This window comes from Podarcis vaucheri (assembly GCF_965113315.1).
Source record: "Podarcis vaucheri genome assembly, chromosome: 13".
Lineage (NCBI taxonomy): Eukaryota > Metazoa > Chordata > Lepidosauria > Squamata > Lacertidae > Podarcis > Podarcis vaucheri.
In genome coordinates, this window is record NC_138751.1 from 28,900,972 (window position 1) to 28,924,369 (window position 23,398).

The 23,398-nt window shown below is 45.4% G+C and overlaps 2 protein-coding genes and 1 long non-coding RNA gene across 8 annotated transcripts in view; 2 read left to right on the forward strand and 1 right to left on the reverse strand.

The window, feature by feature from the left end:
* LOC309516801 (transcription factor CP2-like protein 1) overlaps positions 1 to 14,849 on the forward strand; it is a 35,228-nt gene extending 20,379 nt beyond the window's left edge. For all 4 annotated transcript variants that reach the window (XM_082195703.1, XM_082195705.1, XM_082195704.1 and 1 more), the window contains 11 exons: positions 968 to 1,074; positions 2,817 to 2,969; positions 3,887 to 3,997; positions 5,617 to 5,714; positions 6,404 to 6,458; positions 8,239 to 8,332; positions 9,033 to 9,123; positions 10,173 to 10,252; positions 10,516 to 10,661; positions 11,498 to 11,549; positions 12,699 to 14,849. In XM_082195703.1, coding sequence (XP_082051829.1) covers positions 968 to 1,074; positions 2,817 to 2,969; positions 3,887 to 3,997; positions 5,617 to 5,714; positions 6,404 to 6,458; positions 8,239 to 8,332; positions 9,033 to 9,123; positions 10,173 to 10,252; positions 10,516 to 10,661; positions 11,498 to 11,549; positions 12,699 to 12,736 — 1,025 coding nt within the window. In that variant the 3' untranslated portion in view covers positions 12,737 to 14,849. The remainder of the gene's footprint in view (positions 1 to 967; positions 1,075 to 2,816; positions 2,970 to 3,886; positions 3,998 to 5,616; positions 5,715 to 6,403; positions 6,459 to 8,238; positions 8,333 to 9,032; positions 9,124 to 10,172; positions 10,253 to 10,515; positions 10,662 to 11,497; positions 11,550 to 12,698) is intronic.
* A 267-nt stretch (positions 14,850 to 15,116) lies between these two features.
* On the forward strand, positions 15,117 to 20,820 carry LOC309516703. The gene is made up of 2 exons (XR_014212989.1): positions 15,117 to 19,816; positions 19,852 to 20,820. It is a non-coding gene; the product is annotated as an uncharacterized lncRNA (long non-coding RNA).
* The window catches only part of FBXL20 (F-box and leucine rich repeat protein 20), a 66,692-nt gene continuing 61,491 nt past the window's right edge, over positions 18,198 to 23,398 (reverse strand). For all 3 annotated transcript variants that reach the window (XM_082195499.1, XM_082195498.1, XM_082195497.1), the window contains 2 exons: positions 22,864 to 23,076; positions 18,198 to 21,832 (listed from right to left, as the gene is read on the reverse strand). In XM_082195499.1, the coding sequence (XP_082051625.1) occupies positions 21,725 to 21,832; positions 22,864 to 23,076 (321 nt within the window). In that variant the 3' untranslated portion in view covers positions 18,198 to 21,724. The remainder of the gene's footprint in view (positions 21,833 to 22,863; positions 23,077 to 23,398) is intronic.

Consider the following 23,398-nt stretch of genomic DNA (forward strand, 5'->3'; position numbering starts at 1 on the left):
GCCCTAGTGCCTTCATGTCCTTTGCCTGAGGCAGGAAAATGTTTGGGGCCTGCCCTGGAGACTCATCACTGGAATATCTGCTCTATCAAGGTCTTTTGACAAGACTAAGAGGCCGGGCAGGTCTTGCCTCAGGGCAGCCCTCATTGGCAGCAGCTCTATTCACAGAATCTGGTGAGAAACCCGCCAGGGAAATCTTTGTCCTTTTCTCATGCATTCTGCTCCTAACCTGGGGCTGGCCGAGATATTTTTACGTCTCCAAATGCCTCGACTCCCACCCTGACATTTCAAGGTTTTCTGGAGCACGCTGTCCTGCTCAGCCACTGCTTCGCCAGCACCGCTTCACATTTCTCTGCTTCTGCATTCCACTGGCAGAGACTTCTTCTTTAGGGTGAGGGAGAAAATGTATTTATACATACAAGACTATCAGTATTTGTGGCACTTTAAAAGAACATCATAAGGGAAAACAAAAAGGGGTTTTGAGTATAAAATAGTCAATGGGGAAAACAAAAGGGGAAAGCGAGGAGGAGGAAAATGCAGTTGTGTGGACTTAAAATTTGGTTACTGTTGGGAATAAGAAGCAAAAGATTCTTAAGGCAAAGTCTCCATGGGAAACATGAGCTCGGAAGAGGGATTTGAAGGAGGGCAGTGGAGAGACAGGAGGCAGCAGCCCAATTTCTGCTTCACTAAAATATTAGGAGAAGTGATGGGAGGTGATGGGAAACATTTGCTGGGGACATCTAAGCAGAGGCTGGGTTGCACTGAGCAGGGAAGGTGTCGTTGCATCCTGCACTGTGGATCCTGCTCTCAGCAAGAGGGCTCAGATGAGAGGATCTCCAAGATCCCTTCTATGATTCTATGTGCACTCCCAGGGAGGGAGCTCCATGCACCCCTCTCCCCAAGGTAATTGTTCCGATTGTAAGCTGGCCCTGAAATCCTGACCCCCTCTTCCTCTGATGGCCAACTACAGATATCCCCATGTCCGTCGGCATCCTTGAACCTCATATCCACCCAAACTTGCTCAACACTGTGGAATTTCTGTGGGACCCGACGAAGCGGACTTCTGTCTTTGTACAGGTAAGCAAGCAAGGTGGGGATACCTGCCGGTAGGACTCCTTGACTCCTACAGTTGCTTTCTCCTCCTTTGGGCCTTTATTCCCTTTCCCCTTAAGCCAGTTTTGCTTCCTCTGTATTTTCCAAGACATACACCATTGGCACTTAATGTAAATACAGTATGTGTAAACAAACCTGTACGCCTTCAGCAATTGAATAACAAGTAGATGTTGTTAGGATAATAGCAGTCAGCAGATGCAAGCAAACACGAGTCGCAGTCATAACAGCAGGGGCAGTTTTAGGGTGGCATAACCGGTGCTGGTCACAAAGGAGACCGCACTTCAGGGGCTGCCTAAACAATGCTGTAAAAAGGAGTGTGATAGGCATGTGTGTGTATGTGCATGCTGAAATTTGAGAGCCCTCTGGCAATAGTACTGTAAGTAGGAGCTGCCATAAAATGTTGCAGTGCAGACAAATAGAAGAAGACACCTTCACCCCGGTATGGCTCCCCTTTATCACATACACAGCCCAACAAGACAACAAAAATCCACCAACAGCATACAAATCAATATGGCTAACCTGATCCAAAACACCCACCCACCCCACTCACACATGAAAACAAAGACCACCACAGCCAACCACAAATGAATAACCACACCCTAGGCCAACCCCAACCTCTCTCACCACCAAAGGAACACAAGTGAACAGCAAAGATCCTACACAAGCAACGCTGACACCAAACCCTACATATAGTAAGTAAAATAGAAACATCGCCACCTGACCCCACCCCCCATCTCCCCCCCCACCTCTTTCCCCCTTTTCTTCCTAATGTCTCAACAAATGAAACTGATTTGTAAAAATGTTACATGGGAAAAAAATACGAGAGACATAGCACACTTTTGTAAATCAACAAAACCTTTAATAATAATAATAATAATAATAATAATAATAATAATAATAAAAACGTTGCAGTGCAGAAGGACCGGGATTCCAGCCACTCAGTTCCATTCCTACTGCCTTCAGTCAGTTAGTATTTTGTGTTCACTGAGCATGCTTACCCTTCACTGGGCTGTTTCATGGAGCTCCCCCCCCCCATGGATGGCTTTAAAAGAGGAGCAGATAAATTCATGGAGGATAAGGCTATCAATGGGTACCAGATCTGATAGGGATATTCTTCCTCCACTGTTGGAGGCAGTGATGCTTCTGAATGCCAGTTGCTGGAAGAGAGGTCTCTTGAGCTCAGGTCCTGCTTGCATCTGACTGGCCACTGTGAGAACAGGATTCTGGGCTAGATGGGCCAATGCTCTTAAAAAGGCCTGCTGCACTTCTGCAAGCCTTAGGGTTCCCCAGACATTCAGATACTTCCCCTTGTTTGCGTGTGGCATTTTTTTTGGCCCCATAAACACTGGCGCGGGTGCCTGAGCATTGGAACTAAAAGGGATGTTTGCTACCACTCTGGCCTTGCACATGGAATGAGCAAAGTTGTTTTGTACAGGCTCTTGACTGTAACAAGGCTCATTTCCACGCAGCTGCCCAACCTGGAAGAGTCCTTGCGCAACAAGCCTGCGGGATAGCTCGGTCAGTAGAGCACGAGGCACTTAATTTTGACGTTGTGGGTTTGAGCCTCACGTTAGGCAAAAAATAAAATAAAATAAAATAAAATCCTTCCTTCCAACTCTACAACTCTATGAACACCCCCTATTCCCAGTTGATGCTGCTTACCCGTTTTCTGACCTTCCTCTTCCCCCACTTTTTTGGGGTAACAGGTCCACTGCATCAGTACTGAATTCACATTACGCAAGAACGGTGGCGAGAAAGGTGTTCCCTTCCGAATCCAGGTGGACACCTTCCGGTCCAATGAGAAGGAGGAACATGTGGAGCACTTGCACTCGGCCAGCTGCCTCATCAAGGTCTTCAAGGTAATGCTGCCTTGCCCAGCAGGAGCTGGTAATCAAACCTAACACCCCCACCCCCAGAAGCAGGATACTCCCAGCAAAGAAGCCTTGCCACAGAGCTCCTCTTTCAGAAAGCTGAAAGCAGGTGTAAACAAGAGAGTGCCTGCTCTGTGTGACTCGAGCAAATAAGCCAAGTTGCATTATGCTACATAAGGCAAAACCTGGGCCCAGTGAATTTGTTGGGAGCACCTAATAAACTAGTGTGCCGTTACTAAAACTAAGGTGGTATGAATCTGATTTGGCTTCTGGATGGGGTGCCCTCTAAGAGCAAACCCTATGAACAGCAGGCGAGACCTTGTTAGTAGTGCTGCCCAGTTGGGGGCTGATCTGTGACAGGGCCTTTTCAGTGCTGGTTCCCTATCTTCATCATTAACTTTCAAGTTGTTGTTGGTTTTTTTTTAATCCTGTTTACCCAGGAGTTTGGTGGCTAAAGAATTCTATTCCAGGCAACCCTGAGATCATTGGATAGAAGAATGTTTTTGGCTGCTTTTATATTTTTGTTTGTTTAAACTGCAACTGATTTTTGATGTTTTAAATTGTCATTGTTTTTAGAATATTTGTCTCCCTGGTCTCCTTCCAAATATAGGCGCCCCCCCGTTGTTTACATGTATTCAATATGTAAACAACTATGTATAAGCACATCTCACCAAACCCAGAAGTGACCCAGAAAGACATCACTGAAACATCGCTAAAAGGGGGAACAGGGGCAGGCCAGGGTGTTTGCAGGCTTTATCAGTGGGTTTCAATTATGTGTGATTTCACCGATGCGTGAAATCAGAACGTAAATGGGGGGGGGGGCTACCAGTAGCTATATACAGGACCATACTGTAAGTGTACGTGAAAATCTGATTTTATAGATATAGCAAATGTGTACTTTTCAGCCCAAAGGAGCAGACCGGAAGCAAAAAACAGACCGGGAGAAGATTGAGAAGCAGTCCCTTCAGGAGCGTGAGAAATACCAGCCCTCGTACGAAAGCACCATGCTGACAGAGGTACAGGTTCCCTTTCTACAGCAGGGACTGAGAATAAAAGAATTGTTTAGTTGGAAGTGACTCCAAGAGTAATTTAATCCAACCTCCTGCAACACAGGAATCTTCTGCCCAAAATGGGGCTCAAACCTGCAACCCAGAGATTACGAGTCTTGTGCTTTGCCAACTGTCCTGTCCGAGCCTTATAACTTCTGGACCTTCAGCTATTGTTGGTAGGACTGGGCGATATCAGCTTTTCAACATCGCAGAATATCACCAGCCCAACATCGCGGTCTGGTGATATACCGTGGTATTGAAAGAACAAGCTTCATTGGCTTCAGCCTCACCCCAGTGCCTAGGGACGCAGAGAGAAGAACAAGCTGTATTGGTGCCTCGCCAGTGCAGCTTTTTTCTCCCTCTGCACAGTATGAGGGCAGAGTGGGATGGCGGTTTCACTCAGCGATATATCGCTGGTGAAATTGCCACCGCTCCTAAGTCCCTCTGCTAGCAATACTTGCTGGAGGAAGTCTCTAGCAGAGGGACTCAGGAGTAATGGCAGGTTCACCAGCGATATACCACGGAGTGAAGCTGACATCGCTGTCTGCTCCTCATACCGGTCCTGGCCGATATATGGATATATCACCCAGGCCTAATTATTGGACTGCAGTTCGTACCATCCCTGATGAGTTGCCATGATGGCTGGGGCTGAAGTCCAACAACAGGCTCCCCCCATCCGTAGCTTAGAGCCAGCTTTCCCAACGTGGAGCCTACAAGATGCTTTGAACTACAACTCCCATCAGCCCTAGCCAGCACAACCATTCTGTCGGGGGCTGATGGTCCAAGTCCCTTCCCATATAGCCCCTTAAGTCCTGGCGTCTTCGTTGTTCTATGCTTTTTCTTTATTCAAATCAAAGTTCCACGAACAGCCACATTCTTCTCACAATGCTTTTGCTAGTTATAAAGGTAAAGGGACTCCTGTCCAGTCGCAGACGACTCTGGGGTTGTGGCGTTCATCTCACTTTATTGGCCGAAGGAGCTGGTGTACAGCTTCCGGGTCATGTGGCCAGCATGACTAAGCCGCTTCTGGTGAACCAGAGCAGCGCATGTAAATGCCGTTTACCATCCCACCGGAGCGGTACCTATTTGTCTACTTGCACTTTGACGTGCTTTCGAACTGCTAGGTTGGCAGGAGCAGGGACCGAGCAATGGGAGCTCACCCCATCACGGGGATTCGAACCACCAACCTTCTGATCGGCAAGCCCTAGGCTCTGTGGTTTAGACCACAGCGCCACCAGCGTCCCTTTGCTAGTTATAGGGGCAGATAAAAGGTTAAGCAGGGCGCTAAAGCCTTGTCCACTGGGAATCCTCCTCAGCACCTCATCCAGCATCTAGGTTTTCAGTGGGCACTGCCCACATAACTTCAAGCCTACCATTGCATCCATAACGACTAGGAACTTGCTTTTTTGAACAAAAGCTTTCTGCAACCATGCAGTGCCATGATGCACACAGCCCTTTGATAGGTGTTCTCTGTAGCCCCAAAGCACCAGAGGATGGGTGTGTGTGTCAGATGTTGCAGCATCCAAGGCCTAACCTTTCTCTCCTGGTTTTTGTTTCCTCTTACCACCTCTCCCCTCCTTTTCCAGTGTGCCCCATGGCCAGAAGTTGCCGGCAACCTTCACAGTCCTCCAACCACCCCTGGACTTGTCTCTCCCCATCCCTTCAAGCTTCAGACCCCTGAAAGGTAAGCTGGGCAAAGCAAGAGCCTGTGGTAGCATGAGAAAAGAACCTCATCCTTTTGAAACCCTGGATGACTCCCCACCCCTCATCCCCATGAGCTGCATTTGTCCCGACTTGCTTGCACAAAGCTCATGCGGAGATCAGACTATCTCCTGTCTTCATTGAGCATTCCTTCCAGGGCTGTTAAATGACATTGAGGATTCGTCCTGATTTGTGCCAGTTGTGTTTATACGTCTTCCTGTAAACTGTTCATCTTTCCCACACTGTCCAGGGCATTTTCCTGTCACTTGCCTAATCGTGGCGGGTCTCTCCCCCCCCCAATTTAGCGGATTTGTTGTGCTAGGGCGACAGAGCACTTCTAACTGCTGTAATCACACAAACCTAAATATCTGGTCTGTGTTTGAATCCCTCCTGCAAAATGCTGACCATCTAGAGGTGGACTCTGGCCATCGAAAATGAATACAGTGGTACCTCGAGTTAAGAACTAAATTCATTCTGGAGGTCCGTTCTTAACCTGAAACTGTTCTTAACCTGACCTGAGGTACCACTTTAGCTAATGGGGCCTCCTGCTGCCGCCGCCCCACAATTTCTGTTCTTATCCTGAAGTTCTTAACCCGAGGTACTATTTCTGGGTTAGAGGAGTCTGTAACCCGAGGTACCACTGTAACCCGCTTTTGTTCCTCTGTTTGGCAGGATGTGCTCCTCACCTGGCTACACCTTGGATAGCTCATCAGAGAGCACAGCAGAGGTAAGCGGGGGACAGGACACCCCCCGACAGGCTGGCTTCACCCTCGTAAAAGTTTTCATCTCTTTCAGTTTAAATTTTCTAGGCACTGGTGCAATCTTAAAATGTTTTTATATGATACACCGAGAAAGCTGCGTCTCAGAAAACCACACAGTTAGGTCCATTTTTCCGCAGGTCCCAACTACTTGGGCTCACCATGAAAACCAGGAGGCGTATTCTAGTAGTTTGCATTTATTTGTTCAGATTAGGAACATAAGAGCAGCCCTGCTGAATCAGGCCAGCATCCTGTTCTCGGTGTCTAACCAGATGCCTATGGGAAACCCACAAGCAGGATTTGGGCATAAGAGCCCTCTCCCCTCCTGTGGTTTCCAGCAACTGGTATTCAGAAGCATTACTGCCTCCAGGCATAGTGGCCCTGTGGCCCTGGCAGAATGTCCAGATTGCTCCCCTAGCCATGGACGAATTAGCTCTTTCTGCCTCTCCTCCACCCACGCCCTCCACCCATTCAGTTCAGGGACGCGGGTGGCGCTGTGGTCTAAACTACAGAGCCTAGGGCTTGCCGATCAGAAGGTCGAGCTCCCATTGCTCCTGCCAACCTAGAAGTTCGAAAGCATGTCAAAGTGCAAGTAGATAAATGGACGGATTAGCTCTTTCTGCCTCTCCTCCACCCACCCCCTCCACCCATTCAGTTCACCCTCTATTAAAAACCTTCTATGAGGCAATAACAATATTTGTATTTATAGACATTTTTGCTGATTTTGCACCCCTGGTGGGGTCCACCTCACCACCCTCTAGCTATGCCCCTGGCTCTGCCGCGAGTGTGCAAAATGCCCTTCAATCCTTGGCTGATGAGTTGATTCAGAAAGGGTTGCCTGAAGGCTCTAGCACAGGGGTCAGCAACCAGTGGCAAGGGACTATTTGATGGCAAAGAGATCTGAACCTCGCCTGTGCCTTCTCTTGCTTTGCTTTCCCAAACATGGTATGAGAGTGACGCCTGGTGGCAACAAATGATTTTACTTTTAGCAGCTGGCATCCGAAAAGGGCATATGCACGTGTGTCACTATGCTTAGGAAAGGACACACCACACACAACAGCACTGGATAATTGCCACTGGCTTGTCCAGGTCAACATTTTTGTTGGTGTTGCTCTTCCAAGCAATACCAATGGGAGCTGAGGAGAGAGCCCGAAGGTTGTCGTCCCCCCTGCACTGAGTTCGAAACATGCCACCTGCAGCCTACACCACCTCGTCCAGGTCTCTGAACTGATTGCACACAAAGGCTCTCGGGAACAGATTTTGAAGATGTTCTTTTTTCAAATTCCTGCCAATAATTTGTCCCGCAGCAGCATAATGCCATTAACTGCCATCTCTTTTATTTTATTAATTTTTTTTTAATTGAAATCCTAAATATTCATACAAGGCATGCAGAGACTGGGGGATGTAGAAGGATATAAATTGAATAAATAATATGGGTTGGTGGCATTACAGCAACCCCACCTTCTAGGTAAGGCTTCAAGGTTCCTGGGCTCAGTCCTAAAACATTGATATGACACTCCGAATCCAATCATAGATGGTTGCCTGGAACGGGTGAAGCAGCACTGTTGAATGTTTAGCAGGCTCTTACCAAATCTTTTGGCACCAGCCAGCGAAGTGTGGAAGCCAAGAAAATCCAATTGTTCTTATACCTGGGCATTTATATACTGCCTTTGATGTATCTGATCCCCAGTGTCCTCTGGGTTGTAGCTGATGTTGGTTTCTCCATGTTTCTCCCACTCTTCCTTTCAGGCCCTGAGCCCCAGCGCTTCCATCTTGGAAACCCAACAATGGTTGCACAAAAACAGGTTCCCCAATTACTCCCGGATTTTCGCCAGCTATACAGGTGAGGCTTTTCCTTTTCCAACACATAGCTCGTCTCCCCTTTGAAATGTTGATTCTCACCCCCCACAAGTCCCCTTTTCTGGTCTCCCACCAGAACCCCCACCCTACAAACATTTTTTTAAGGCATGGAGAAATCTCTGTCACACATTTTTAAAGTTCAGAGAGAAAGCCACCGCTATGCACTGCAGAGCAAGCCAAAATTTAGATTGCAATCTCCGCAAGGCAGACGCCTGTCTCTGATTATGTGACAATGTAAAGCGCCAGGTACATTGATGGTGTCATATAGTCACAAATTGATTGGCTGTGCCAGTCCCTGACACCCTGGAAATATTTTAAAGGGTGGAGGAAATTAACTCCAAGGCACATTGTGGAGTGAGCCTTCCTGAAGCTGTGATGGGCTGGACAAAAGCATCAGAAATGACAGTGGACCAACTCTGTCTTGAGCCCAAAAAGCTCATTTGGTAGAGCATGAGACTCTCAGTCTGAGGGTTGTGGGTTCGAGCCCCACAATGGGCGAAAGATTCCTGAATTTCAGGGGGTTTGGACTACATAATCTTTGTGGTCCCTTCCAACTCTATGATTCCGAGTTATTTTGCTCCCACTGCTGTCCCAGGAAGATGCACCGTGGATTTTACAACTTCAGGACAAATTCTGAGCAGGGACCATTTTGCCAACAGATTCCTCTTAACTTCCTCCCGCAGGAGCTGACTTGCTCAGGCTCTCACGCACGGACCTTGTGCAGATCTGTGGAACAGCAGATGGAATCAGACTCTCAAATGCACTAAAGGCCAGGTATGGAATTATGTCAATTCCCCCCTCAGTTAAAATTGGAGGGGGGGGGGAGGCAAAGCTAAAGGGAAGAATATTATTATTACATCTTGTAAAGAAGTCCTCAAAGTAGCTTAGTGTTGATAAAACATACACAAAGGGTCAGGCTGCAATCTTTGACCCACTTACTTGGGAGAAAGTCCCATTGAACTCTATTAGGATTATGCCTGAGTTAGCTCCTGGTGTTGATAATGCCAAGGTTGCAGGTTCAATCCCCGTATGGGACAGCTGCATATTTTTGCACTGCAGAGGGGTGGAAAGAACCCTGAGGGACCATCTGTGATTCTCGGTCAAGTCAATTATTCAACCCAGCTTCATGTTTGTTGAATCAGAGAAGGCAGCTGTGGCTTCTACCCCACAACCTTCTCTGGCCTGCTGAAGCAAGCAGGACTCAAAGAGCAAGTGGGGAAACGGTAATGGGAGCAAAAGGAGCAGGTGGAAGGCACCACAGCTGACTCACCACCTAGCTGCATTTCAAAGGTTAAAGGGAAATCTGGTAGGCCCTTTTTATCATTAAATTTGCATCTCCAAGGAGCTCCAGGTGATGCATGGGGCACCATCCCATTTGTTAATGTGCCCCCAGCATCCAGAATTATCTATGGGGCCAGGCACTAGCTAGGGAACCCTTAGGGCAGATGTCATCTAAGATGTGACCAGCAGCTGCCATCTAGACCTGTATAGAGGATGATGTCACTGGGTTACACTAGATGGTGATCCCAAGGGCAGGATGCTGCTGGTGGCGTGGGAACCTGAAGCAGGGCTTTCTCAGTGGTGGTGCCCCACTTGTGGAACACCCCTTAGAGAGGCATGGGTGGCTACAACACTAATGGGTCTCCCTTACAGGGCAAAGCCCTGGGGATGGTGCTTAGTGCAGTGGGAAAGCTACTCTGCATTAACCCTGTAGGTTGGGTTTGATGGGAGGACCTCACTTCTAGAGGGTCATAAATTCTCAATCTTTGCACTACGCCATCTTACTAGGTATTGGTGGGCTACAAAACTTTGCCTCCCCTCAGGTGTGTGCGCCCTCGGCTCATCCTTTACGTGTCCAGGGAGGTGGAAACAAGCGGGAATGTCTCTCCAAATGAAGCTTCTGGTAAGTCAGGGTCACTTTCCCAAGTTTAGCATTAGAGACCTTTATCTGGCTCCATATATTCGCACCTGCCAGTGGGCAGGAAGAACCTCTCTGTGATTTTAAATGACATTTTAAAACATCCCACAAGGGACTTGCACACCCTCCCTGCCAGCAATACTAACGTTTTGATGTTTGTGTTTGGCCTGAACATTTGTTTTTGGAGGCACCAATTTCAATCCCCTTTGTTTTAAAGTGTGGGGTTTTCGTTTTCTTTTCCTCCAAAGCCCTGTACCAGGAATTGTATCTGGAAGAGCTGACCGCCAGCGAGCTGACCAATAAACTGGCAGAACTGCTCAGCCTCCCAGCCAACCAGATTCAGCAGGTTTCCAGGCAGGGGCCGACAGGAATTCACATCCTTGTCAACGATCAGGTATGAGCCTTGTTTTCAAGCCTAATACCATGGCCTCCTTCAAACAGGGGCCAGAAGCTGTAGAGCTGCCTACAACTGACCTTGCACCAACCTGGAGCATGTTTAGAAATGGAACTTGCCTCCACATGAAACCATTTTACTGTATCCAACACTGTTGCTACAACACAGGAGTGGTTTTTTTTTGTTTTGTTTTGTTTAAAGAGTGTGCTTCCATTAACATTACTAAAACCCTATGTAGATCAGTATTATCCCCTTATTAGTTTGCAGGCAGGACAGAGGCTGGGGAGTTGATGATGGAGATATTTCAACCATGGAATGTCTGGTGCAGAAGACCTGAGTAGGACACATTATGATCAGCTGGATAAATTAGTTCGTTAGAGCCTGGTGCAGATAATGCCAAGGTTATGAGTTCAATCCCCCGTAAGGGACAGCTGCATATTCCTGTATTTCAAGGGGAGAGACTAGATGATCCTCAAGGTCATCTCCAACTCTACAAGTTCGGAAGCAGTGCTAAACTTTACAAGTCCCATCTAAGAACCCTTAAGCATTCAAACCAAACTCTCGAGTCAGATTAAATTTGCATAAATCTATTTTCAAAAACTAACACTGTCTGTGCACGTACACTCACATGCACATGTTATATTCAGAGTGCCACCAGGTCTTACGCTTGCCTGCTATCTCTTTTGACACATCATGGCCATCTGCCACTGAGATGCCCTGAGGTCTCTGGGGTGCCTTTCTTACACAAACCCAGAATCTCCAAGTTGACTTTAAACCTGCCACTAGGGGTCTGGCTAGCTTCTAACCTTGCCTTGTTCTCTCCTGGGTTGCCACAGATGGTCAGAAATCTTCCAGACGAATCATCCTTTGTAGCAGCTGTAACAAAAGGTAGGTGAGCTTACCTGTAACAAAGAGCAGAATCTTGTGGCACCACCTTACAAGCCAACTCCTTTGTTGTGAAACTGACTTAAATGGGCTACAGTTCACTGTCAGATGTACTCTCAGTTGGCAATTTCCCCCCTCTGCACATTGGGGGGGGGGGCTCTCAAACCATGGAGACACAGGAATAAGGAGAAAATGGTGAAAATCTAACACATAGACAATTGTTCACAAAAGCTTGTGCCATGATAACTTGTTAAGTCTTTAAAGGAAGCTACAAGTCTTTTTAGCAGTTTCTCTCCTGCCTTTCTTCCATCATGAAGGCAGATTTTTAGTCAGTCTTCCATGCAGGCACTGATCTGACTCACAGTCGTTCAGTCCAACAAGGGCGCTGTATCACATGCACTCAGTTTGCAAATGATCTTGTCTCTGTGCATAGACAGATTTGTTTTCCAACTAAGGATAATTCTTTGTAACAAAGTGGGTTTTAGTGGACAAATCCTTTTGCCACAATAAATGTTAGTCTCTCAAAGGCTCTTCCCTATTCCTTTGGTGTAGTGGACTAACATGGCTTCCTCAGTCTGAAAAATCAAATTGAGACGTTTTGTAAATACGGGGGCAGAAGAACCCTAAAGCGAGCAGTCCATTTGAAGGTGGTCCCCTGTAAGCCCAGGAAAAAATGCCATATATTCAGTTTGGTTTACAATATATGGCATTATAGTCTAGTGATTATAGGAACAGGGATCTGAGTTCAAATCATAGTTTTAAACAAGGAGTAATTTGACAGCCTTCTTCAAGCTACTCCTCACCTCAATTTGCCATTCCACATGCTAGAAACCTAAAAGATGATGGCAAATAGTTGGTATTAGCTGAATTGCTTGGGCAAGGGCACAGAACACTCCTTTGCTGGATCTTACGCAAGGGCTCACAAAATGCCAGAGTTGGCCCCAAACCACCCACTTTGAAATGAACCCTAACAAGCCCAGTCTAGCCTAGTCAAGAAGTGCAGGCAGCTTCCCAGGAGTGGCAGCTAGAACCCCAAGCTAATAATTCTTACCCCCTGGATCCGTATGTATGAAAATATACGAAAGCCACCCATTCACTGGATGAGTAAGAAACATTTGGAAAATGACTAATTTGTGTTGTGTGTCACTACAGTGCAGAACACAGAAGGTTATCACTTAGTTCTAAAATAGACCTGGACCTTCTAGAAGATGACATGACACTGGCCTCCAAGAAGATGAGGAGCAAAGGGATGCAGAAGCAAGCATAATAATAATATATAGAGTTATTAAAAACCACAAGTTCACTGTATCTCATTGAACGCAAGATTTCGCAAGGCTGAACTCTTCAAGATCTGGAGCCGAAGGACCAAACTGGCTTTTGTTTGTAGCAACAGAGATCTGCATCGAAACTGAACACAGAAACAGCTTTCCATCTTGCATCTGAAACTTGCAATAAGAGGGTGGGAAGTAAGTTGATGAGCAAGCAGGATGAGCAAACATGCTTTTTCTTGATAAAGGAGGCAGCAGAGATGTCAGTTATACGTGAGAAAGTATCCAAGGAAGATATATTTGTGTATAGGCTGTAAAGGATAAAATTAAAAGGTTTTTTTTTAAATAAATAAAAAAACAAACAAAAAGCAAACCTCACAGGCTTTTGCTACAGTATTGAAGTTCCAGCACGGTGTCAATAATTGGTTAGCAGAACTGTTGCAAAAGACATATGGCTGTTTTTTGGAATATGTTGTCCCTACATAACCATTTTCAGAATGGCTGACCTGCATCTGACACGAGGCCTTGGGAGCAACAGCTTCCTGACAACGCCCACTGCACAGATGGGCGCCAGGGATCTAGCTGGGAGTGCATGAGGTCTCCTAGCTATCTAAATGCTTGCACTGCTATCCTTTATGTGGTATAATTAATCAGTTCTCAGGCGCAAGCACATCTTTAATCTTCAAGCAGTACCACAAGGCAGAGATTACCAGTGTAGCTTGCTCAGAACTTCTCCAACTCAGCCCAACTTACCACAGGGCACAATCTACTGAATATCTTGCCCCTTGCAAGCAGCGGCCAATTGTATGTGCGAAGGAGACACCACCACCCCTTCCCCAAAGTGCTTGACAACAGTTTTAGTGTGCATGCATGTTAAACTGGTTCGCTGAGTTTCTGTTGGGCAGGACAATCTGTAGTTAGAATGTCGAGCTGGAGAGATGTATCATCACCACAACTGGAGAAGAGGGGTGGGACAACTGCACACTTGGCAGAATGAGAATCTGTTAATGGCGCATTTCTTAAAACACCAAATGCTTGACCTCCAGTATGTATTCTAACTTTCAGGATATAGCGAGGTCACTTTAATAGCCAGGCTTGTTTGTCTGGTGCTATCCAATTACAGGAGTTTGGATGTCAATTTCTGTGTGTCAGTTTTATTAAGAAGGAAAGCCAATCAAACATTGAAAGGAGGTGGTTCATAAAAATCTAATGGAAGCTTTAAGCTGCAATTCTACATACTTACCTGGAAGAAAGCCCCACTGAATTCAATGGGGCTCACTTACAAAGTTGCATAGGATTGTGCCAATGGTTACGAACTCCAATGTTGCACCGGCTCTGTAGACCAGAAACACAAACTATTCCAAACCACTAGCTTTCAAATATCTTTTTCCAAGAAAGGTATATGCCTTTATACTGCTTAAAGCATTTTTTTCATGTATTAGTATTAACTGCAATCTAAAAAAAAAATCTATTTGTATTTTGATGTATTTGTCTATGCCTTTTTATATTAAAAAACAGCTGTGATTTACTGCCATCTGTTACCAGCTGGATGTGTGTTTTAATGGTTTTTAATCCTTCCACACTATAGGGGAACAGTAACAGAATTATAAAATAATCAAGAGTGACTATTTTTATGTCAGATACACATAATGTATTTGTGCAACCACACTTGTGACCTGGAATTTCTCCCCTTCCACATACGGGAAATCTTCTAATAACCTGGCAAGGCATTGCTGAGTGCACAAGCTTGACTAAACTGATTTATAGCCTCGGTTACAGGGACCATTACAATCTCCCAGTCTTGTATTTGAAGCGCGCACTCCAGTTATTTTAAGCACGCTCCACAACATATAAAGCATGAATGGGACACACATATCATAAGGACACAAACTTGCCAAGGACCTGAGACTGAGAGCAGGTCCCAGGTGAAAATACGCTATAAGCACAATTTGGTGTGAAAGTGCTCCTTGGGATCACTCCACTGTAACCCCTTCGAAAGAAGACTCAGTGAATTCATGAAGGATACAGTTATACATGGCTAGAAGAAGAAGAGGAGGAGTTTGGATTTGATATCCCGCCTTTCACTCCCTTTTAAGGAGTCTCAAAGCGGCTAACATTCTCCTTTCCCTTCCTCCCCCACAACAAACACTCTGTCGGTGAGTGGGGCTGAGAGACTTCAAAGAAGTGTGACTGGCCCAAGGTCACCCTGCAGCTGCATGTGGAGGAGCGGAGACTCGAACCCGGTTTCCCAGATTACGAGACTACTGATCTTAACCACTACACCACACTGGCTCTCGCTACTAGCCATGACGACTATGCTGTGCCTTCATGGACGGAAGCAGCAATGCTTCTCTTGCTGAAACCTGGGGTGAGGCAGGAGAGAAGAGGGAACTCTTGTTTGTGATCAGGTCGCTGGCAGCTTTCCTCCAGGCATCCGTGGGAACTGGATGCTGGACCAGACGGGCTCATTTTATGTTCTCATAGACACAAGTCTTTTAAACACAGTATTGTGGTTTCCAGTCTTAGTGGGCTTTGAGTGGCGGCATGGGCACATTTGATTATGCAAACCATCTCATATACAGGCAATGACCTAGTTAGGCACGTCCAAACGATACATGATCATGCGCACATGCATGGCGCTGAACCCGGAAGTAGCCCAAAAATGTCATAAAGATGTCACAAAAAGGGGTGGAGCGGGCTGGGGGGGGGTCCGGAACGCAATCCCCAGTGCAAAAACGAGGATCACGTGTGCCAACAGCTCTATTCGCTACAGTACATGGTGGATGGATACAATGCTTAAACTTAGTATTTCACCTAGAGTACTAGTATTACAGCTCCCATCAAATATATAATAACGGCTTATTTACAAAATGACTCTCAAAAGAAATCTCCAGATTATTATTCTGGGCCTACTTAAAGTTCACAAAAAAGTCTGCCGCAGGAACAAAGACAAATCATAGAAACAAAGTTCTCACCACAGGACCCTTCACAGCTACAATTTGGAAACTTTTTCTTTTCTTTTCGTGACCATTTCCCCACATTACAAACTTAGCCGAAATCACAATATTGTAACATGGACAGAAAAAGAAAAGATTGAGCTACATATATATTTATATTTGCTTTACTTTTTGTTAATTGACATTATTATATTCACAATCAAGTGTCCAGGAAAGGTGAAAACACAGTTTACAGGATCATAAAAGTAGTATTTTACAGATATCTCTGTATTATAGTTATGGGGGCTGAATGGCAAGGTTCCAACCTGGGCATCCAATATAATTTTTTATGAAGAAATGGAGGGCCTTGTTAATAAAAACAACGTTTGAAGATATGCTGGCTTTTAAAACCGCTCAACATCACATGGAATGTGAGAAGAACTGCACTGCAGCAATCAGAAGTTGTGTTTCTTTTAAACTTTTGAGTAAGAAATTCGGAGGAGTCACATGTGAGGGCAATCCTAAAAATAATTTGAAAAGCACAACATTCCTTTAAACACACCAAGAATGATGGGGTTTGTTTAATAAAAAGTGTTCACATTATAGTTACTGTGCCAGAGGTTTCCTGATAGTGGGTGGTACAATCAATTCTACTGTAGGGTTCTCAGTGCGAATGAAATTTAGTATTTAACTGTCAAACATCCAGCCTGTGGAATACCAGCTGCATCCTTAATATGTCTAATACAATTATTTCTGAATGCTAATCATCCCAAACTTAACCAAAAGATTAGATCACAAATTAAGGGTAGCCCAGGGCTCTTACTATACTCCTTCTCTCTTAAAACAGAACATTACTGTGTAAGCAACCATGTCATACAATTCCCTCCCCAACACCTGTCGAATCACATAATACCATGGGCCAGCCATGCCTACCATATTCAGATTAAAAGAGGGGAAACAAATACCCCCCTGGAGTTCATAGTAATAGCCACTGTGGGAATGGTTTCAGAATTGTGACCAGTGGCTGCATTATTGTACCTTGAAATCTAACGAATTCTGTTGATCCAGCGTTCCTCCAAAGCTTGAGGTTCTTCAGAGAACCTGGTTGCAGATGTTAACTTCATTCCCGTTGCCTTCACGCTGGTCTCAAGCTTGTCATAATATGCAACAGGATATAGCAGAAGGCTTACAACAAAAGTAGCTTTCACCATGTACAACTTCATATGGTTCAGGTACAGGAGAAGCCAATGGCGAGGCTGTTAAGTTTTGACATCTGGAGTTTTCATGATTTCCAAAAGGCGAGGAAGGTAAAGAGTAAAAATTAAGAGTTATCGCAATGGCCTTCTGACAACAGCACTCATCATATACTCGGTAATCAGGGCAGCTGCTGTAGCTGGAATTTGTGGGAGCAAAGAAAATGGCATTTTCCATGTAATTATGGATTTGGCACATCTGGTTAGAACAGACTTTGGCCACAAGGCTATTAAATTCTCGCTGTGTTTCTTCAACACTCAGCCTTCCCATTGATCCTAGCAATTTGAATATCAAATGCAGCTCTCCGCCCCTTGTCTCTCCCCACCCCAACTGATCACCAGCAACCAGGCAGCAGAGGACAGACAATTATTTCATCACAAAAATAGAGTCCCTTACAAAATGGGGCATTTTCATGACACAGTGCACTTCCAGAACTCACTGTATGTATCGAACAGTCAGATAATACACAGGGAGTTAATACACATTACTACTTCCAAAATTATGTATAATAAAAAATATGATCTGATTAATCTGTCCCAAAAAGCAGCAGCCAGATGCTCCCACTGAGGCGATGGCCCTTCTGTTTATTCCCAACATCTGTTATATTTGCCTCTGAAAAGGCATTCTTGACAATCACAGCTAATTCTTGCATCAAGCCATCCATGCTAACAGATGGGTATGGTTGCTTCTGGGGGGCCTTGGCTCAATAAGAAGTTATTGTGCTTTTTGTACTCGCTGAGCTCAGAAGGCTTGAAAAATTAAATCTGCCATTGTTTACTTGCAGGTTTCGTGCAAGTAAAGTGGGGATTCTGCACATGTCACGGGGAACTGCTTTACATTGTAAGCCTTCAGGGTCAATCTAACAAACAAAGGGAACCCCTTCTGAGCATTTATGCAGCTAATCTGGCATGTGGCTGACACCTCACTGGGTGCACAAAATTTAAAATGGGAACCCAGGTCTCTCTCTCGTTGCAGCTCTATGGACCAGCATGAACTGCTGGTTGCAGTGAAGGGGAACTTGGCCTTCTTCGAAGGTGGTGATGTTTATTTACCCTTCCCCAAGAGACACAGCTGTCTCAATGCGTAATAAAATATAAAGTGACAGGAAGGAAGTACCTAGGACTGAACACCAGAAGACAAGAACACAGGGAGCTCTCATCCTATGCAAAAGCCATTCTTCTAACAAGACAAGCTTAGAAAAATGTGGTTTATTGATGTTATTAATAAATACACTGACAAGGGTGGAGGGGAAGAGAAGGATTTGATTATTGGCTTTAAAAATTCTCAATCAAGTGATATGAATCAAGTTATCTTTCTGTTCTGCCCTTCCCCTGAAAATAACACGGCACCGTCACTTTGGTCTCAACTTCTCTATATTGGGAAACGAACTGCTGGCAAATTAAGGTCCATTTCACACATTTAGAGTGGCATGCAGACAGTTGCCCTGGGGTGCTATTCCACCTAGTTGGGGAGGCTGAATGCTTCAATCTGGAGACGGATTTGGTGAAAACAATCCTGCAACTAGCCCTGTCCATATGGATGAAATATTCCCACACACGGACACCCCTCAGTGGTGCGCGACTGTGAGTAAGCGGTTTCCACAACATGACGTGCATGAGATTAAAGGCAGCCCTTAGGGAGAACCACTACTTACGATCGAACAAATGCAAATACACTGCATGCAATGCAGCAAGCACTGCTGCTCTACAATTCCCATTCGTTTCAAGCGGTTTGCACTGGAATAAAGTTGGATGGACTGCACTCAAGCTTTTACTCCCCTCCTTCCATTCCTAGAGGAAGGTTCTACTTTCAAGAGCTGTGCTGAACACTGACAAGCTGGCAGCACACGCACACACACGCACACACACTCCTGGCTTATTCAGGAGGTTCGGTAACATTGCAACAGTGAGTTGTTTCCACAATGTCAGCAATTGCCACAATGATGTTTGGAATTCAAAAGATGGAATTATGCTGCCAAGTTTTAGAAACAAGATGCACGAATCATAGGGAGGGAAAGACTATCAACCATATTTCTATGCTGGAGTTCGTAAAATGTTGTGTGTTTTTTTAAAGACACAAAACTCACAAGAATCATCTGTAGACATCTGGGTGGAAGAAAGAAGATCAAAAGTTTTTAAAAAGATTTTGGGGGAAGGAAGGAAGGGGAAAATGAATTATTTTAAAAACAGGCTTCGCCTTTCCAGATCTTTGGTAGCAGTCTGAACTGCTGGAAGGCCTTGTGAAAAACCACATTGGTGGGTTTGGGAAATTTAACACAGGTGTGTTTGAGAAACCAAAGATTGCTGTATAAATATGTTTCTCTGGGAGTACTGAGAAAACACAAATCCTCTGGAATCAAAAGAAATCGTGATTACTGCTTTGGGAAAATGCAGAGAACATTTCACAGGACAATTTTCATAAAACAGAGCTGTTCTCCAAGCCCTTCCCCAATTATAGCTACAATTGTCTGAGGTCTGTGATCTTGGCGGGACAACAGAAAATTAGTGAATACCTAATCTCATCATCCAGCACCTAGGATGCTGTCTGGGCCAGACACCTGTCCCATTATATCTTTGAGACCAGCTCATACTATTTGTGCAATTTGTGCTGGGTTCCTGCTTTGGATGGGGACCCCGACACTTAAAAACATTTAGGCCAAGAGTGAAACAGAGCATGCGTTTCCTACAAAGCCTCACAATCCTCATGAGCACTGCTGTTACCATGGTGGTCTTTTTTTTAAAAAAGAAACCATCTTCTACTCTACGGGCTTAGACAATCGAGCTTTTGAATCCAACCAAAGTGCAGTGGGAAAGTTGTTTTACAAGCCATGCTTTGGACAGCCAGAAGCCAGCACAGTTGAAAACAAGGCAGTAGATCAGAAGTGGACTGGCAACAGGCTAATTAAAAAAACAAAACAAACCACTCATTAGCAAATGTGGATGTGCTCACTAGCAGAGCAAAGGATTGTACATCAGCAAGGAAGCCAGATTTCTCGGGACAGAATTCTCATTATGAAGGGTTCCCCTGTGCTTTCTGTACAACAGCCAAATCGGCAGGTGCTATTAAGAAAAAATGTGTTTGGGAACTCTTAAGGCGGGAAGGGCAACTTGTGATGGGAAGGGCAACAGGCGACCAAAATGCTGGAATCATTCAAACTGGAGGAAACTGATATGGTGCTGTGCCTCTGCCCACAAGACCTTTAAAAACCCATCCAGAAATAAAAAACAGCTACCCAACCTGGCCCTGCAAGGCATCAAAAAATGGCTCCGGTGCTTTTGAAGAAACAAAACGTACAGTTATTTAATGCTGAAGTGGAGGAATCTGGCCAACTTCCCTATCAGGGTGGTAACTGATTTGTAGGGGAGAACACACAGGTCTAGCAATGGTGCCAAGAACCCCACATCAAATAAAGAAAGATTTTCAGAGGTGGCTCTAATGATACCATTGCATTACGATGGCAAATAAATAGAACAGCACAGCTGTGTGCCATTTCCCATTTGTGCTACACATTGTTCTTCGACGGGGTTACCTTTGAACACACAGGATGCTATGAGCCCCACTTGGACTGTGTTATGGGTTAAAAGAACCTAGAGAAGACTCTCTATAGAAGCAATTTTGCTTTCAGAACTTCATCCCATTTCACAGCTGTGATTTCAAAGCTCGCCCTAGCCTCCTGGTGGTAAAATACACCTTTTAAAAAGGAAAATAGCTTAACATATATTTTATGTTCAGTCATTTCATACAATCTCAGAATGGTTTTCTTAAATAAATAAAAAAACCCCCGAAAACCTGGAGATACTGAAGAAGGAAGAGAGAGAGAGAAAAACAAAACAAAAGAAAATAAATCAGACCTGACGTTACAGATTTCTAGCTTTATCGTCACAACAATCTAGGAAGCCTCTGAGCCAAATGCTATGGAAACATGGAAGAGAAACCGCTGAACCTTCAACATGAGCATGCTCCGTGGATGTGCCGGCACAGAAAACGAGGAAGCACAGAAGCGCAGGAATCAATGTCTCACAATGGCTGCTGTTTCAACATTCCCTAACACAAGGATGATGATTTTTAAAAAGTAAAAAATATAACCATGGGCTTTTAAAGGTTTTACGTTTTTCTCCTCTCTGGACAGTGGTGGTGAAGATTCAACGTCTTATTTTGTTCCCTTCCTTGGTTATCACCGCTGCTTCCACACTTGCATCGAAGGGTTTGTCCAGTTTGCTGTTTCCAATGTCAAAAGAACAACCCTCTCCCCTCCCGCCCCCCCACCAGCAACAGCAGTTCTTCAGATGTGCGTGATGATCCCCTACCTCCCCACTTTCTCTCCCACCCACCTCCCCATGATTTCTTCTGAGCATGCCCAGTAGGAATGGTTCATAATAATACCAATCCACCTACAAGAGAAAAAAAAGGGGGGGGGGGGAGAGAAGGAGCCCACTGATCCAGCTCCTAAACTCCAAGGTCCTTCAGTTTGCTGGAAGAAGTAGGTGAGACTGGGTGTATATACTGCAGTGTGTGTGTTTTTGTGTGTGGCTTATGGGGCAAAATCGGGAAGAAACTTCTGCGACCAGCTCCCCCTGCTTTGCTTTCTTTCCGAAAGGCCCTCGCGAGAGACCACCGGCATCACTTTTGTCGTGTGGAGATACTGGTGTCCACTGTTACTTCTAGAAGGGTAATTTAAATACTCAGTTTTTGTTTTGCACAAGGTAGATTGGCTCCCGCGTCATAGGATGATGCAGCATCTGCAGAAGCGCTGTCTGCTGCCCCCCACAGATGGTGGTGGGGTCACGGGTGCGAAGTAGGCGTGGACTTTAATATTGGGTAAGTGGGTCTGAAAAGACAAACACATATATTTCCCCATTCAGAAAAAAAACCAGAAAGGTGGGGGAGAGCATGGGTTGCACACAGAAGGACGCTGGGCTCATGAGCTGCAAAGCAGATCTCCGTAAGGAACAGGGAGACATTTCAGGGAAGGTGTTGGTTTTCCCCTCATTCTTCCCACCCTTTTCCCCACCCTGTAACTGGCATATCAACATTTGCCAGTTTTCTTCCTAGCCCGCCACTATTCTGCTGGCCAGTGAAGGGAACCCCTTAATTCTATATAGGCTTCTAACATATTGTAGATTTGTAGGCCTCACTTAGGAAAACACAGGTGGCTGCCAAGAACTGAAAAACTCCCTGAACTCTGCATCCCTTTTTAAGCAGGCTCTTCGTTGATCTGCCTCTTCTTATTTCAGTCCCACAAGAGGCTGAGTATATCGTGTGCCCCCCCCCCCCCACTACACCAGAAAGAAATATATCATTTCTACGTTTAGGAAAAACCAAATTTCTTAGCTTAAATATTAGGAATGTCTGGATATATTTGTGGGTTTAGGCAAGGAGTTATAAAGGGCCACAGAAGCTGCAACACTTGACCTGCTCACTGGAAAGCACTCACTGGAAAGAGTGAATACTAAAGTTCTCTCATAATAGATGAGGGTGCACAGGAACTGAACAAAGTGGCTCGGAAAAGAGGCTACGTATTGTGAATGAGAGACAGACTTGACCTTCTCTAAGGTGGGGAATTTCCTGGTTGAAAGTTCCCAGTTGTCAATGCCCCCCCCCAACCCTGCAGATAATTCCCACATTGACACCACAGAGGGCTAAGTGTGAAGTTCTTTCTCACTCCCCTCAAAACAAACTTAAAACTTTGATGTACTAGCCAGCATGTCCTTAGTCTTAGCAGGGGGTAGGGAGGTAGTGTAGATTTAACATAAAACCTCACTGGGCTTCCCCCGGCATCATCTTCTGAAAGAAGTTCCTAGGCCCAGGAACTAGCAAAGCGTTCACTTGTGCCTACTTAAATAAATGCCTTTTTTTTACCCTGAGTCTCTTGATTCCAGCCCGTGAAATCTGTTGACAGTCGTACAACTCTATCCTCTCCAGGCTGTGGCAGCTCTTGAGGTGCTCCAAGGAGGCGTCTGTAATCAAAGGGCAGTTGTCCAGTTCAATCACCTCCAGGCGGTCGTGGGCGCAGGCACCGTTGCCCAGGTGGCGAATCCCATCGTCAGTGATCAGCTCACAGTGCGATAAGCTCTGCCGCCACAAAGGGAAGAAAGCGAAAGCAAAGGAGAAAGAAGCAGGCAGCATTTGCAAAGGTGTTATAATGAGGTCATTTCAAGATGGTGGAGCTACCCCAGCCTGGTAGCGCAGAACTTGATATATGCCTAAGTTATCTTCAGCTGAAGAAATCCTCCAGCAACATCTGGGACTGTTGGACCACAGTATTCCAAACCTCGGCTTACAGATTTGTTTGATTCATGGATGTTCTCCTCATCAGACGAGCCCCCAACCCCAGCAACCTATGATGTGCCAAGCTGCTGGGAAGAGCTTCTCTCTGAATCCCTGCTTCCTCATC